This window comes from Pseudopodoces humilis, chromosome 2 (genome assembly GCF_049639895.1).
Source record: "Pseudopodoces humilis isolate 2021_Gansu_Grassland_sample_001 chromosome 2, ASM4963989v1, whole genome shotgun sequence".
NCBI lineage: Eukaryota > Metazoa > Chordata > Aves > Passeriformes > Paridae > Pseudopodoces > Pseudopodoces humilis.
This window is the reverse complement of record NC_142201.1, coordinates 14,684,794-14,702,454: the sequence shown is the minus strand read 5'-3', so window position 1 is coordinate 14,702,454 and position 17,661 is coordinate 14,684,794. Positions and strand designations below refer to the sequence as shown.

Here is a 17,661-nt window from a genome sequence, read left to right as displayed (position 1 = left end):
TTCACACTAGGAAAATTAGAAGCTACTCCATAGAATTTAGTGGCATAAACCCCCACAGCTTTGCATATTTAAGGTGCTAAAAATGATATTTCAGATAACAGTCATATGTATTTTAAAGGACAGGTTACTCTGAAAAGGGATGTGCGTGCATGTTAATATGATGTTACAGGTATTGCCCTGATCATGCTGACTGAATTTGGTGAGAGGGATTATTACTTCCAGAAAAAACATAAGATAGTGAGAGAGTAATTTCCCTGATTCTGAACACCTCTTACACACATTAATTTTTTTCTTCAGCTATGCCATTTTATGTCCTTGGGTCCATTATTGTACAATGTCAATCACCAATTACAGTGGACTTAAAGTTATTCCTTGTAGGCACAGCAAGATCTAAAGTGATATGCAAAACTGCTGGTTTAGGCTATTTATGTAACTATTTTAAAAACTTATTCTTAGAGAAAGGACTTCCTAGAGCATGCAGTTCATTGCTTACTGCTCCTTCTATTCCTTGGATCTCCTGTGCATCATAGTTGGTTTTTCTCTGGAAATCTTTAAGGCTTGATTATAACAAGGATACACATCTATTTTTGTAAAGCTCCCAAGTGAACATGACACGCTATCTTCCAGAGGCTCTATTCTGATCCTGAAAAATGCAGGCCTCAGGTAATCATCAAACCTACTAGTTTAAAAACATTACTAAGCTCAGTCTTGAATTATCAAAATGCTATGAAACATATACAAGCTACAGAGCAAACAAGGCTACTGGGAAGAAAACAGGTATCTAAAATTCTGGTAATCAAGAAACCATTTTCTTATACTTTAGATAATTATTTTAAAAACTTAAATGTAATTTCTCTAAAGAGTTTCTGCCTGCAGTTTTAAGGACTTTTCCACTTCACATGCTTCAGCAGACATGTTAAATTGCAGTGAACAGCATCACTTACTCTTCAGCTGTCGGACATCAAAGGATGAGATAAATGATGGGATAAAAAAATGAACATTCTGGCTCATGGTGTTCTGGACTGATAGTATTGCACTAACAGAAACAACAGAAATGCATCTGAATATTTTAAGCTTTCTGTTATTTTTAAAGTATGTATTCTGGAGAGACTGAATTTAAAACCTGTTTTTCTGAAGATTAAAAAGAAAATCCAGAGAAAATTGCATTCCATCAAAACATACAATATATTTTCCAGATTTTAGTACAGTGGCTCAGCAATAATAATACACTTTTCAGCATTTAATATTGATACTGAAAATCAGCATCCCCAATGTTAGATAACTGCCCTTTAGGTCTCTCTGTGGCAACAGTGGCAGTATAGGTGAACCACCACTCTTCACGCCGGTTTTGGAGGCAAACAACAGCCTGAATGACATTACCCTGAAATGAAAGCAAATGAAGAGACATTTTTCAGTTTCTACCTTGTTTTTGAATAGGGAGGGAGGAGGAGGAGAAGGCAGAAGTCTCACAGGTCACTAAATCAGAAAAAGGAGCAGCATATTACCACAGATTCATTTGTGCCATTTACAGGACAGTCTCCCTTCTTGTGCAGGACACAGGCCAGGCTTAGAGAAAACAAGATATAAACCTCAGAGTCTAGATTTCAGCTCTTGAATATTGAACTACCTACATTTTAATACAGTTTAATGGGAAGGATGTCTCCTAGTGTTTCCAGGCTGCTGTGCAGCATTGAAGCCCAGTTATCCTGGGATCTCAGGCTTCTCCAAGCAGTGTGATCAATGCCAAAAGGCACTGTGCTACCTTGGGCAGTAGAAGAGCTGCAGTGCCACACTGACCATGCCTGGAACAGGAGTGGGCTGGTGGCAGGGACACCTGAGCTGCAGATGCTGTGACTGCAAGCTGGGACTGAGGTGGGGTGGGAAGCACAGAAATGTGCTGCTCTCTTTATGACAGAGGGAAGATCTCCACCCTGCCAGCAAGAGTAGCAATCTGCTATTTCTGCAGCTTTCTGCACACACCTCATTTGTATAAAGGAGAGAGAGGACGATTCCCCCTGCTTCTAGCTGTTCATCATTTTCATTCAGATGAAAATACAGCCTGGGGATCCAGATCCACCCTTCACCGAAATTTTGAATTTAACTCCTGGGGAGACAGGAGGTCCAAGGCAAGCTCTGGGTGCCATTTCCCAGGGCACCATGGAAAGTGTTGTACCTAGTCAGAAAGCTAATGTGATCCCAGTTACCTCACAGGTGTTATTTATCTATTAGAAATTTAGTTATATAAAATAACAGCAGAAAAGCTCTATCAAGGACTTGTGTAAATCACTAGTGATCCTCCACTGCAGTTGCAAGACCACTGAAAAATTCAAAGTAAATCTCATTGCACAGTCTTGATTCACAACAGCAAACACTGGTATGGTGCTGCTATGAAGAAGTTACATCATTAAAAGCAAAAAGAAGCAATTTAACTCATCAGCTGACAGTACCTCCTCCAGATACACAGACAAATTTGAAAAGTTACATCTGAAAGCAAATATAAAGGTAAATATGCAATTTCTTCACCAATACTCATCTTGTTTCCTTCAATCTCAGTAAATAATTGAGTGGACAAATAGCACAAATGTTTCAGGAGTCAATACAAATGAAATGAACTGTCACCATGGAAAGTATTAATATACCTCATCATATAAACAGATTGTCTCATTTGCAATTTTGACTGAAGTGATGATTTTAAAAAATATATTAAAAAAATTTCCCCTCAGCATTTCACTAGAGAACTGACAGCAGCTCCAGGCTAGTCACTTTCCAAGCAGCAGTGTGTACACAAAGCTCCAAGAGAAGTTCAACATTTATGTCACAGGTACTCTTACAGAACAACTCTTGCACACTAAACAGAACAGTGTCTACTTATCACAGTTCCCAAGTTTTCTTTTGCTTATTTTCTTTACCAGACAGCAGAGGCTGGGGCTGCAAACTGGCCCCTATGCTGTCACCAGCCCTCTGGATGCCACAATTTGGAGTCCTCACCTTAAGGTTCTTTGGCACCAGCCTGCACTTCCTCAGTGTACCGGCAGGACCCTCAGAAAGCAAATGAATATATGGCAATGGGAACAATGGTGAAATATTCTGAGGTTTTGACAACCACCCCTTCACTCAGTATGATGCCCTCCTTCAGAAAATACCTCAGAACAAATTAACATACAAGAAATATGGGAATAAAAAGTGATAAGAAACAAGTCAGATTCATAAATGAAAATGTATTTCACCTTTATACATGCTATACAGGTCATGCAAGTACAGAAATCTACAGGTTATACAATGACACCATAATAAAATATGACATTTGTCAAACACAATGTATTACAGCAAAACAAATTGTTTCTGTTTGTTTATTATTTAGGAAATAGATGAAGGACTTATTTGGAAGACACAGTACCATGCTACAGCTTACTGCACAGTCAAAAGAAAGTTTCTTTGAAGTACACTAACATAAATAGAGCTGGGTTGTTGTAGGTATGATTTCTTTAGGCATTGCACATCATGTCACTGGTTACTTTCCCACTGCTGACTTTTAAGAGCACAAGAATGGTGCTATAACTGAGAGTATGTGTTCTATGCTGTGAACTCTCACACGTAGAAAAAAAAAGGAAAAAAAAGCAAAACACCCCCTTCCCCCCAAGTTTTTTATGTCTTTTGTGTTAGTGTCCAAAGAGAGTTACATTTATAATTTATTCTTATAAGGGACAGGACAAAATGTCCTCAAAGCAGCACCTGATCTAGCATAAAGGTTTACCAACAGAAATAAAGTTAACACTGTATGGCACATGATGTCCCGACCTTGTACATCTTGATGTGGACTGTTCCATACAGATGTTTACACAACATGAAGGGCCCCCAGTGTTCCTGGCGTGCATTTTGGCCTTTGTGTTTCTGACACACACATTGTTTTGCTGCTGACCCAATCCCATTTTGTTTAACCTACAGGAAGAGAAAATACTTCTCTGTGTGATAGAAAGCCCGCTGGTATCAATCAAGTGTATTTAAAGGTTAATGTGTCACCCTCCTCATCACTCACTCGGATCTACTACAGCTATACTACATATATATTAAAGGGTTACACTTGGCATTTTGCCTAGTTTGCTTACAAGTGTTACACAAATATGATTTTAAACACAGTTGATAGCTGCTCCCAGACTAATTAATATTAACTGGTAAGTGCCACTAGTGACTAAAACTGTCAACATAATCTTAAAGGGATAGTTCCCACACTCCACAGTCATTAAGAAGGCTCTTTTGATTCCAGCAGTTATATGTTTTTCAAGCCTCTTCAGCTACAGTTTTGAATTACACACCTCAAAAGTTGCCAATAACTCCTTATTAAAGACAAAAAAAGATAGGCACAAAACTAAAGTACAGTATATTATTTTGTTTCAATGCACTGTGGGAAAACCCCATCATTATTTACAAGAAAAAGATGTCTAAATGGATGTATGATCAAGCTTAGGAAAGAATTATTTAAAAATAAAATGCACAGGTAAAAATCACAGTGAAGTGTTGAGATGAATTTTAAATTAAAGAAGAAATAAGTGCTTTATTAGCAGCTAAAGCTCAAATTCTAATGCACACTCCGTCTTCCCTGAAACATCAAGGCTCTAGATCATTGGTTTCTACCAAAAGCAGCCAGTTATTCAACATATTCCCTGGGAAGACAAGTTATATTCAGCTCTGATTATTTGAAATCCAGTGTTCCAGTGTTTGAGGACTGCAGAAGCTTTTTCATATGACAAGCTCATATTTTACTGCCAGTAGCATCACAGGGATATATATCCTCCAGAAATTGTTACCTCTGTCAATTAAAAAGAGAGAAGAATATCAACTCAACTATACAAGTTAGATGACCTCAGGTATGTAATTTAGAGAACATACTCTTTCAAAAGACCTGCCTACTATGGGTTTTTACTATGCTGGCTTTTCAGGGTATGTAATTCTACACTGCAAGTTTTATAGCAGCAGAAAATGGTAAGCAGCAGCAATAACTACCATAAAGGTACCCTATTAATGAAGAAATTCTGGATGTCTAAAGGAAATGTTTCCATTTACCAGATACTTGTGGTTGCTATGATACAGTCAGTTTGCATATAATGCAAATTTACAGGCACCTGCAAATCTCAAAGATTATGTTCTAATACCTAGGAGAACAGCTTGCTTTCTCTCTCCACACTGCTGTATAGAACTGCTGCAATAATTCTGGGAAGATAATAAATAATCACAGCAATTTATCATACCTAAGATGTTTATCACAATACTATACCTGTATCTATTCTGCTGAAAAGCGAGGCTGTCAACAGATAGAATTAAGTGTATTTTCCTGTCCCGGGCTGTTAAATCCCTCAATCAAGTTTTTGTTACAGTCATCTAGGCTAAGGGTATCACTGGACATCTTGGAGTAGGTAGCTTGGCCTGTGAAATCCAAGAGGTCTTCAAGAGCCTTGGCATTACTTGTTCCATTTTGGTCCAAAGAAACACCTGGCATGAGTTCATTCATGGGTGAATATTCAGGGATAGAGATAAGTTCTTCTTTTGAAACTGGGCTATATGAAAGATAAAGGAAGAAAGACACAGAGTAAGAGGTGTATAACTTCTCATTAAACAACAATCAAATTAAACCTCTGACTGTTCAGAAACTACCACTCGAGACAGCTCCAGCAAGCTTTTACCTAGAGAATGTCCTAATACAAAGAAAAAAGGATGTAAGGTCATACCTAACCTATATCCTTTAATGATTAAGGTTTGTGGTAGCTGTGTAACATGAGCACTCATGTCCTAAATGAACATGTGTGATACTTTACTGAACTGAGTTTACTGATCATTTCAGTCCCTGCACCATTCCTTTACCTAAGTATTTATTGCATCCTTCACATTACTCTCCTGATCCTGCAAACACTTACTTAAAGCACATACATTTCAAATCTTAATGTTATTTCTCAAGACCTTAAGACATAGAAATCCCATAATGAAACTTAAGAAATGCTGCAACCAGCTGCTTTACTGAGACTATCAAGGCTAGTGCATTTTAGTTTGGAGAAGAGAAAGCAGAGGAAGGCTTTCACAGACATTTTTAAAACCATGATGTGGTGGTGAATGAGTCGAGGCAAAACCATTACGCATTAAATTCTACAACAAAAAAATGTAAGGAGTGTCCAATGCCACCAATAAAAAACTGGGTTTAACAGGGATCAAAGAATATAATCTACCCAATGTACTGTAATGAAGACTGTACTGTATAGACTGCTTCCAGGTGAGGTCCTAGACACAAACATCAGCTGGAAAGAAAAAAAGAGTGGGATCAACTCATAGGCAACACTCAATCAGTGGCCACTTAAAAGGCCACGGCAGACTTGCACCCTCAATATCCCTAAGGCTACACTTCAGTGATCTTGGATTGCCACAAGTGATAGGCTCAGGTCCTCTCCCTCACTAGTTTTTCTTATTCATATTCTCTAAGACCAAATAATGGGCTACATGGTCTTCTGGGTCAGTCCCAGCAGGGCGTTTTCTATATATTAATACATATTTGCTGGAAATACTGAGAAAGCATGAGAGGTTCAACTGGCTTACTGATAAAGGGAGAACAGTATAAAAATTCCATGTTTAAAATTCAAACCTAGTTTTGACTTAGCAGCCTTAAATTAACTGCCTAAATATACAAATATGTAAATTAAAAAAATATAAATTAAAAATACTTCTTTTCTGCACATCCATCAAAATGTGAGAGTATTTATGCATGAAATAGAAGCCTCTTTGAGTCCCTCAGAGAGAGAAGGGAAGGCAGGGATTGAATTGGAGCCTTTAGAGAAACTGAAATATATTATGCCACACAGACATGAAGTAGGAGTGTAAGTTCTAGTTTTAAGTAAGTAGAAATATATCTTAAGTGCCTTAAGAGACTGAGTTTAGTAAAAAGCCCTAAAACCTAGTTGAAAGTTCAGTAGCATTACCTTTTACAAAATTAACGTAGCTCCAGACATAATGAAAACATAGCAGAACATTGCTTGCATTTCTAGATAGAACAGACAGAACTATTTGCATGAACAGATAGAACTATATGAGTAGATTTTGGGTAAGAACTGACACTACTTTTGCACGTTAGAATTTAGCTCAGATTAATGTAGGAAGACTGTTTTAGAATTGTGTTTTTAGCTGATTTACGAATAAAATCCTCCTGTATTGGGGGGGAATAAAAAGAAAAGAAGAAAAAAAGGTGGGGGAGCTACTTCTGTTCGGAATATTGGGACTCTATGCCAGAAAGCTTTTAACACAGACTTTAATACTCCGAACTTTTTGCCTTCAAGATTGATGTCTTCATACAATAACAACTCTACAACAACCAACAACTGCTCTTGTCTCTTTGAAGACCCAAGACCCATGCAAAACTCAATATATTTAAAACCGTAAAGTTATTTATTGATTTCTGTGCATTTCTACTTGTTAAGTACTTAAAATTCTAAATCCATTATTTTTATTATTATGTTTGTATGGAAGCAGAAATGCTCATGCACCACATCTTTGCAGCCAAATTAAAAAATGGTGACATCAGAACAATATCTGCAGTAGCTGCTTTCACAAAATTGTCTGAAAGGTTTGGGCAAACTTGCATGGAATCTGTAAGTAAGGACTGTGGAAGAATTTCAGAGTTTCCTCCCCCAGACATGTGAGATGAGGTTCTGTGGCTCTTGTGCAAACACCCAGGAGCATCCTGGCAGGAGCAGAACACACCCAAATGCACACCCAGCTGCCACTGTGGGGGGGACGTGAGAAGGAAAGTAGTAAAGTATTAACAAACAAAATCCCAAATCCTGTGTCTCATAGGAATTCCACAACCCTGTCGGTAGATCCAGCCTGTACCTCACATCCATGGACTGAACCTCATCTGTTGAATCTTCCATGCTGTTAGATTTCCCATCAACAGCTTCCAGCTGAGTAAGTCCTGCTACTGACTTCAGTCCATTAGCAACTACATCTTGGGAAGGGATTACAGAAGCAGCACTTTCTAAGCTTTTATTTTTCAGGCAGGTTGCCAATCCATTGATCTCTGTAAAAGAAAGTTAGAAATTATGACAATAGAAACTTTGTTATTTAAATAGTTTTAAGTTATAGATTGAGTAGAAAGGAAGACTGACAATGCAGTAGACTCGGTTTAATCCATGACTCATCATACTCTACTGTCATTCCTCTATTCTACTCCAAAACTGCTCCTTATGCTACATCTTTTAAATTTGAGGAAACAGGAAGAGAATGTTTTATCTTTTATGTCATGTACTAAAAACCTTAGCCTGGGGAAGTAAACAAAATATAGATAAATGTCAGATATTTATATTTTATTTAAAAGTCCTTAAATACATAGGCTTTTTTTAAATGAAGTCGAATTAAATGTAGGATTTAGAATCACAATACAAAAAGCTTGGTTCTGTGCAAAAAATTTCTACTTAAAAATTTTGAAGGTAGGTTGCAGCAATGAAACATATTGGCAAATTAGAACTTTTCATTTACAAAAATGCAACATCAGGTATTAAAATGGAGAAGAAACTTTATTCTGCTTTTACTAAGTGGCAAAGCAAAGCTGTCTCCATTTGTCACTGATGCAAATGTAGCTGTTCTTTTTGAGATGAAAGCAAAGAACTTATGATAATACACAGTTCTCTGCCTCAGATCAAAGAAATCTGAAGATATTCAACTGTGAAAATAGGTCAGAAAAATATGGCAATTTTTACCTGGCTGGTTGAGAAGAAGGGCCTTTGGTTGCTTTTCCACATTCAAAGTTGATGGGATCTCCAGTTTTGGCTCTTCCTTCTGAAATCAAGTAAAGTTTTAGCTGTATTAGAGGGAGGACTTGTAACCTTCATGGAACCAATTGTACTCAAAACTTGTGAGACTGCCCAGGGCTACAGGGTGACAAAGACCATCAACAGCAATACAGGACTTTTTTTCCCTTTGCTTTTCTTTTTTTTTTTAATTGAAAACCTGACTGTCACTTCTTAGCTGGACACAACTGCCTTCTTTTCAATCCCACATTCCTGACAGGCATAACAAAGAGAGCTCAGTAACTAATTCACTGGCTGGTACAAAGCAGGACAACAGATCAGCAGCAAACATTACAGCTCCAGCATGCAGGAACAGGCTGTTGCCCCTTGCTAGGTAGTGAGGGGGACAATTATCCTATCAGCAAAGGCTGCATAAAAGCTATGTCTCTGTAGCAGTGACTGTGACACGGCAACAGTCACTGTCAGTTTGAAATGCATCTAAAATGTGGGTCTAGAGTGTACTTAAGCAGACTTAATAATATGGAACTACCCTAAAATTTAATTTCCACCTATGATAATAAAACAAAACTAATCCTGCAACCACATACTGTTTCATACCTTTATTTCTGGGGTTTCACTCTTCCTTGTTCTCTTCATTATTTCATCTATTCTCTATAAATCAAAATAAATTTGAGGATGAGATGGCAGACAGAATATGTAACACAAGAGATAAGGGAAAAAAAGACAACCATGTCTTTACTGTCATGACATCCTCTCTGCCTGTCTTGGAAAAGGGAGAACAAATAAGAAAAATAAAGAAAAAAAAGATAAAAACCCTCTTGCAGCTGGTTTTAACCTATCAGATCCTACAGAACATTAATTTCTCAGCACAGATGCACTTTAGAAACAAGTATTTTTAATACCAGGTGTTGGCAGCTATGAGTTATGCTCAGTTCTGGAACAAGACATTTGTATAAAACCAACAGTGGTTATTTTAATCTAGCTGCTTTTCCAATAATTTCCAAATGGTTCCTTTAAAAATAGTTAGCCTTTTTGAAATAGAAGAACAAAATGAAATATCTGAAGTTATTCTTGCTGGAAATGTGTAAGGCATTATCCTAAAATACTTTTGTTTTCCTTTGTTCTTCATTAAAAAGGAAATTATTTGAGATGTAAAACACCTTGGTTTGATTGTCTAATCTGCAACTGTGACATGCCTCTAGTTCAGTGGTGAACAGTTTAAAACATATGGATAGATGAGCTTTTGTAACCAGACAGGGGTCACACAGCTGTAAACAAAGCTAATTTATGCAGCTTCAGCCATTTCTGTGTGCAGCAGTGGCCAGATGATCCTGCTCCTCTGCATAATGCAACCAGAGACAGCCAGGTGGGGGAAAAGCTGCTTGTTAATCACAAACTTTCTCAATTAATGACACAGAGCTTTTGTTGAGTAAGTTTTAAACAAAGTCACTCATGTTTCTCAGTAGTTAGTGATGTCCTGGGTTGGGCAGCAATTGACATTTGCCTTGGTATGCCATTCCTTGTTTGTCTCAGGTATTTAAATTTTCAGGTAGAGGCTGGCTCTGTGTTTGCTCAATGCCTAGTAGAAAGTCATTTGCTTCAGGCAATTCCACTTTGTTACAGATTTTCCATGTCCACATTCCCCTAACAGGCAAGTAACAAATACTAAACCTGGCATAACTATTCACCTCTAATCCCTCCAGATTATTAGTAGATATTACTGGGTGCTTCCTGGGTTATGGGTTTAACAAGAAATGAAATAATTATCCTGAGATGCAAATACCCACCTTCTTCCGCTCCAGCCTTTCTTGCTCAATTTGCTGCATGATTTGTTCCCTTTCAAGACGAAGTTGTTCAGCTGCCTCACGGGCTTTGACTTCTGCTTCTTCCCTCTAAGCAAAATGTGCAAATTATGTTAGGGCCATTACTTATTTCAGACTACCAAATACTAAGAAGTATTTTTTTACATGTATAAAAATTTCACATTTCTGTTTGAGATGTTACCTGTTTCTCAAGTTTGGCTTGGAGCTCTTTTTCTTGCTTTTCCTTTAGCATTTGTTCTTCCTCAGCTCTTCTCCTGGCTTCCTCTTCTGCCTTTTTTCTAGCTGCCTCTTCTTCACGTTTTCTTTCCTCCTCCTTCTTACGAGCTTCTTCTTCCAGACGAAGTCTTTCCTCTTCTGCCTTTCTTTTCTGCTCTTCTCTTTCAAGCCTGCAAAAAATGTAACAGAAGGTTTAAAAGGCTTCATCTTGTTTAGCATGAATCCTACTGTACATACATCAGTAACTGATAACACATCCATCAGCACATATTTTCATGAAAGATGCCAGGATACAGTGAAGGCATCGAGCACATGCTCAGAATTCAGGTTGCTACCAAGATTTTACTCCAATCTTACTTTTAATACCTAAAATATTTCATAGAAGTTATAATTTCTATTGAAAAAGCATGCATGATCAAAGAAAACATTTCTGTTTTAATGTCAATTAGAATGTCAATCATAAAATTAAATTTCAAGAACAAAGACAACCCTCTTCCCCTGTACTTGACACCCAGAATGCTGCTATTTATAAATACGCAAGTTCTTTTATCCTTTGCTTCATCTGAAGACAAACAGATGGGATGAGTAGCAGCAAATTCCACAAAACACAGTGGAACACTGGAAGGAGTGGTTCTAAATTCCACTTGTGTTGTTCCCTGGCCCACAAGGGACATCATGCTCCTTAAGAATTATTTTGTAAGTGATCAGGGCCAAAATGGCAGGAGCTGGTCATTCCACTCCCATCCCGCCCATCGTGTTTTTAATAAGAAAACCCAAAGCTGAATCTAGTGAGTCAGTGATTTCTTATTCTTATTGAAGGAAGTGCATGGTTTGCTGACACTTGCAACCAGCATCCCATGTGGAGAACCACCTTAAAGCCTGTTCCCAGAACAGAGCCAGAACTTCACTGCTCAGACACAGCAACCTTCATTCTGCCCACACTCAGAGCCCTCAATGCCTGCAGCAGAGTTGGGCAGGAAGATGAATTTCAGGTTAATTATGAATGATTCAAGCTTTGCCATTTAATGCATATCCTGCTGCTGCTGCAAGACTGTTTCTGCTATGTGAACTTGTTCATTTAAAGCCACCTCAAGTATTTTTTACAATGTAAAATACTTGAGGTATGTCCAGACTGCAGTGTGCACTACACTTTAGCATGGGCATGCTTGAAGTATTTGGAAAAGAAATAGTTTATTCAGGGTTCTTGAAGAGGTCAAATTATTATTTTCTAACTTCACTAATCACAGAGACTGCAAAAGACACTAGTGAAATATGAGTCTGAAATTAAAGAAATTAACAAATACATATAAGCTTCCACTTGATTCCAAAACTGCTACAGTTTCAAGCTCAGTGATACAGGTTAAATTATTAGGTAATAACTTTCACACAGCAAGACAGAGACCTTTCTCGTTCTTCTCTTTCCTGTCTCTCCCTTTCCTCCTGTTCTTTTTGCAGGCGGGCCTGTCGTCTTTTTTCAGCTAGAATTTTTGCAGCTTCTTCAGCATCACTTGTTCCTGCTGTGATCTTCCCTAGGAGAAGACAACCAAGGGTGGAAAGTCAGGCAGGAAACAGAGTGCCCAGCAATTCCAGGTTCATACAGAGGCTGAAAGGGGCCTGATTCAGAGCAGTAAGACACCTTTTTCAAAGCACAGTTTTCAGCAGAAAGAAGATGGAATAGGTAAGGGCATCCCTACATGTCAGCATTTTCACATCCTCATTAACAAATGCTTTTGGTACTTTAGTGAAAACTGTGTGTTCACAGGTTCCAGTATGTACCTTTACTCATTCTCATATGCCTGCGACTGAGCAGCTTCATGAAAAGATCACAGTTTAAAAGTCCCAGGGATCGATGGTATCTTGCACTAATATTTTGCAGTAAGGCTCACCTTCACTGTTCTCAGCCTTTCCAGCAGAAGGCACATGCTTCTCAGGAGCCACCTGGACCACATCATCAGCACGTGCTCCTGGGGACTTCAGGTGACTGACATTTTCTTTCTCCTTGTCTGCTTTCTTTTTAGGTGTTTCCTGGCTGAGATTGGAAGTGGCACGATGCTTCACAGGAGAAGCTGGATATTGTTTGGCATTTTTAGGAGACTGAGGATAAGTCTTTGCAACTGTCCTGATCAGGGAAAATAAAAATCAAACAAGGCTAGATGTTACACAGCTTGGAATCAAACTCCACCTTCACATTTCTCATTCTTTCTTGTCTCTGCCTACAGAGGAGTATCAGCTGTTTTGCACAACACTGAAAAGAACCACCTGGATGCAATCAGAACTTAAAATGCATGGAACTAACATGGAAGTGCGCATGATTACAGAAAATTCTCATTAAAATAAACCAATAACACTGTCTGAGGTCTAGGTGAGAGACAGGAAATTGTGGGATACCTCAACCAATGACTTTAGTAATGTCCATTTCAAAAGAATTCCATCAACTTTACTGCTTCTACAGTCCTTCTCAACACATAAACCTATGGCTGCTCTCTGTCTGTAGAAATTATAATGAGCTACAGTGCACTGCTTTCACCCAAATACCACCTTGCCAACCATGATCTTTTTCTAATAGTATCTGATTTTCCAAAAAAGCACCAAATACCACTATATACAAAGGTATGGGTACTACAGAAAGAGACAGGACTAATCAAACCATTATATTGTCAGCAACACTGTTTGAGTTAGTGCTTTTTTCAGCACCAACACAACAGACTCGACTCCAACTCAGCCCCTGCAGCCTTTCACAAGCTGCACTTGGGATGATGGCAATGCACAGCAGCAATGCAGCCCACTGTTCATCCGGCTGTTGCACATTTCAGGTGAAGTGATAACCCTGAAGTCAGTTCTGGGAAAGTGGAAGGGTAAAGATACTTGACAGTCACTGAAAATAGGTGCACATAAAGGGAACAGATTACCAGGAAACATAAAACTACACACAAACACCATTCATTATTTATGCAACACCAGTAACTAGCACTTGTAACGTTAAGAAAGGCTGGGATGTGTGAGTAAGCAGTGTAAGAATAAAGATATTACAATCCTAAAATGATTTATATGAGTCTCATTGGAATAAATGACCTTACATTAGATCATTAAAAAGTGAACTTTACACATGTATTTCTAACCTTCTTCCTAGATATGCAGTTATGATATAAACGTATTATCTATCCCTCATCACTTTTTTCATCTACACAATATAGAGTTTCATATACTATAAGCTTTCTAGACTATACACTCATTCTGGCAGATCACAGGCATGAAAAACATGAACAACAGCTGTAAATTAATGGACTGGAGTGGCAAGTTTTGTATAGATCTAACTATAGTATTGTGTGGTCAGAGACTATTACAACCAGAACAGCATTTGCATTACAGAGCAGACAATAACAGTAAGACATCTTTCAACTCCTCCCCAAACTCACTAATTCTGTAGAAAAAGGGTTCTTTTCTACCATATCAGACTGCATTTGAAAGAGATTGAGACATTAGAATACAAGGAGCTCACTCAGAGCTGCCTGGTTTGTGGGGAGGAAAACACTGCGGAGTATTGCACCATCCCTTCTTTCTTACTCCCACTGAAGAGCCACCACAGACTCCAAAAGCCCTCAGGCTCCAGGAACAGTAGCACCCAACTAAATTTGAAGTTCATCTCAGGTACCCCCTGCCCGCAGGCCCAGGAGCTCCCTGTCAGCTCAGGCCCTCGCCCTTGGTCCTTGGCTGAGCTCAGCTGTAGGTAAGCCTGTTCTTCTTGGCTTCCTTAACCTGCTGATCCTGACACGATGTCCTGGCTTGTCCTTGCCTCAGGAAGGCCTTTATTGGCAGTCACTGGGCTCTTGGCTGACCCTGCTCAGTTCTTTTGCCTCCTATGGGATGGGGTGCTGCGGACAAGGTCCCTATCCTTGTCTGTCCTGCTGCCACCCACCACTCCTTGCTGTTCCATGATGGAAGCAGGCTTTGCAAAATGTGAACAGGCAAGTCTAATTCCAGTTCTTGAAAAAAAACAGCAACAGAAGAAGCCAACGAGTTTGTTTGTGTTGACCAAATCTGGTTTTAGCATTGTCTTTAGATTCCTCTTTAGGATAGAGATGAATTTCCAGGTCCTTCCGAAAGCAAAAGGAGATTTCAAGGACCCACCTAAACATGTACATCTCACATGTGCCTAATCATTGCAGTCATTTCCAACTGCATTTCATAAAAATATAATTGGTAATTAAAGAGAAAACATTTTTCTCATGTTTTTCTGCAGCACAGAGGGTGCTTCTTGCTAATTAGACACTTCAAAGCAGAGTCCCTTCTCGCTGTCTTTGGTTCACATTTCCAACTTTACCACATATTCCTTGCAATGCTTTTGATTTAACTTGTTGTGACAGAAGGAGAAAAACAGGCTAATAACTAAGGCTGAGTCATTCTCAGTATTAGTACGGAAGTAATTGTTCTCTAATAAAGACATGACAATCAAAAAGGTCGGTAGGAAGGAGTCTAGTCATGAGAGCCACATATGTTGCACTAATGCATAGGCATTAGAGCAGACTGGCTGTACAACTCAGCTGGTGGATTAGAAACATGTGCTGAATGTATTATTTAGGCACTGCATCTTTGAACTTTTAGACCTACAGTAATTTATTTTTTTTTACCAAAACTGCTACAGGCTCTTAAACCAGAACAACAAGAAAATAGTACGGTTTCATATAAAGTAGCTAAAAGTAAGAAAAATAGAAAAGACTGATTACTGCATGGATGAGAATAGTGCAGTGTGTGGAGTGCAAAGCAAAGAAAGTCCATCAAGAATAAAAATATTTTTTCAGAATTTTTATATAATTTAGTGGATGCCAGTAGAAAGTATTAAATTAACATTGTTTTCCCCCTTGTATTTAAAACATACTCTCAACTTAGCATCTTTAACATTCTTTTACACAGGCAGAATTGTTAATGAAAAAAACACTCTTTCTAAATAGTATTTATGTTATGCTGCTTTACACCAGAAAGAGCCAAACTTGAGAAGGCAGAAAAATGGAATTATTAAGAAAAATATTTATAATCACCTGCATAGGAGACTGTTTAGGTTTAAACTGTGATAAAGTGGGAAACACAGAATTACACCTGATGAGAATTACAGAATTAGGATGAAAAATCACTATAATCCAAAAAGTGGTAGCATGTTAGTTGTCAGACAGCTTACTCATTCTCAGTAACTGGATTTTACAGGGGAATACAGAAGCACCTTCCTCACTCTAAGAGGACAGTTTTCTCACCCAACTGCTCTGAGCTGACATGGGGGCAGCAGCATGAAAGAAGCTGCCCCCTACACGCACTGCTAGAACATCTATCTGTGAGGATCCACTGATTCTTAATTACAACGGCTCCTATTTAATTATGAAAGGGACAGTCCATTCTGCAGAACAATGTCTCAGGAAGAGCCTATGAGGGATTCCAAGCTTACTTTTGCTAAGCAGAGAAAATAAAGCACAGGAAGCACACAAATCAGAGGTCACAGCCATCTCTGGCCACAAACAGCAGGGCAGAGAACAGCATGCCCTCCTGAAAAGCCAGCTACAGGGCAGGTCACCGGTTACGGCAGTTCACGAGGCTGACTGTAAATCAGGAATCTTCAGCAATGCCAGAGCTGCATTATTTTTCTCCTTTGTCCCCATTAATTCAACAAAAACTCTGCTGAAACCACACCAAGGACCTGCATGTCTCAAGGCTGCTTTCTGACATTGCTATGATCACAAGCTATTTCTGGGTTCTGGCATTTTTGCTATATCAGTGACACTTTCTAAAAAGCAGTTTTCTTTCACTCTTTTTTTTTGATCTTCTGTAGCCAAAGACATATTCATTTCTCTTTTACATTTCTTAAAAGAGAAGAAACTCAGCATAGGTCTGTAGAATAGTTTTTTGAACAGCTACATTATTACAGATGTTTCAAAATCTTGAACTGGCCTGTCATCTAGCTAACTGCTGAAAAATCCCTCAAAATACTCTTGATCCAACATTCTACCTATTGCTTTTAGCTTTCCAAAATAAAAACCAAGAGCAGTAAATGTAACACATATGAAATAAAATCTAAAATGGGTCAGTGCAGAACATAGAAGCTACTTCTGTGTGGAATTCACCACATGCAGACACCTTTCCAATAACTCATTTTTAAATATCTTACAAATTTGGGGGGCACTTTTTTTGTACTAGTCTAAGTTCATATTCCATCAGTATTCTGCAGTTTCACTGAGCATGCACATTTCTGGTGTCAAAAGTGTTTCTCCCAGGCTACAAGGGGTTGTCACCCAACAGAACCAACAAGTGAGGGGTTTAGTTAGTGAAACCATGAGCAAAGGACAATGACCAGCCTGGGATCTGGGAAGGAAACATGAACCACCACCCATCAGCAGCACCACTCATCAGTCACCTTTCCCTTCCCCCTTTCTCCTTCTCTCATGAGGTTATGCTCTGGCAAAAGAATGTGACACAGAGGCTTGTCAGAGCTGTCAATTTTTATTCACTGGCTTACGCTATGCTTCATCTGAAGATACTTGAAATCCTACTTCCTTGATTCAGTCAGGTGCCATTGATTTATTTAGGGACTATTTACCCAAGGACATGTGAAGGACACAGGCTTTATTGCCTTCCTGATCTATAAGAAAGCACACTTAACTCTTCTCTGAGGGATACTACAAGAATAAACCGATTAAGGTATAGATCTTCAAAGATGAAGCATAAAACAAAAAAAATACCCAAACCCCTCATCCTGCTATTATTGATCTTGTGAAAGATTTGAAGAAAATGAGCACTTTACACCATCAGTAGCCAATAGCAATTGAAAAAATTAAAGACAATTTGAGTTGTTCAAA

The 17,661-nt window shown here is 38.6% G+C and overlaps 1 protein-coding gene across 1 annotated transcript in view; it reads right to left on the bottom strand.

The window, feature by feature from the left end:
* Positions 1 to 3,198: 3,198 nt before the first annotated feature.
* Positions 3,199 to 17,661, bottom strand: part of MAP7D2 (MAP7 domain containing 2) — an 81,730-nt gene continuing 67,267 nt past the window's right edge. The window contains exons 10-18 of the mRNA XM_088068662.1: positions 12,709 to 12,941; positions 12,225 to 12,351; positions 10,788 to 10,992; positions 10,571 to 10,675; positions 9,381 to 9,434; positions 8,733 to 8,811; positions 7,867 to 8,053; positions 5,273 to 5,552; positions 3,199 to 4,807 (exon numbers count right to left, since the gene is read on the bottom strand). Of these exons, the coding sequence (XP_087924788.1) occupies positions 5,303 to 5,552; positions 7,867 to 8,053; positions 8,733 to 8,811; positions 9,381 to 9,434; positions 10,571 to 10,675; positions 10,788 to 10,992; positions 12,225 to 12,351; positions 12,709 to 12,941 (1,240 nt within the window). The 3' untranslated portion in view covers positions 3,199 to 4,807; positions 5,273 to 5,302. The remainder of the gene's footprint in view (positions 4,808 to 5,272; positions 5,553 to 7,866; positions 8,054 to 8,732; positions 8,812 to 9,380; positions 9,435 to 10,570; positions 10,676 to 10,787; positions 10,993 to 12,224; positions 12,352 to 12,708; positions 12,942 to 17,661) is intronic.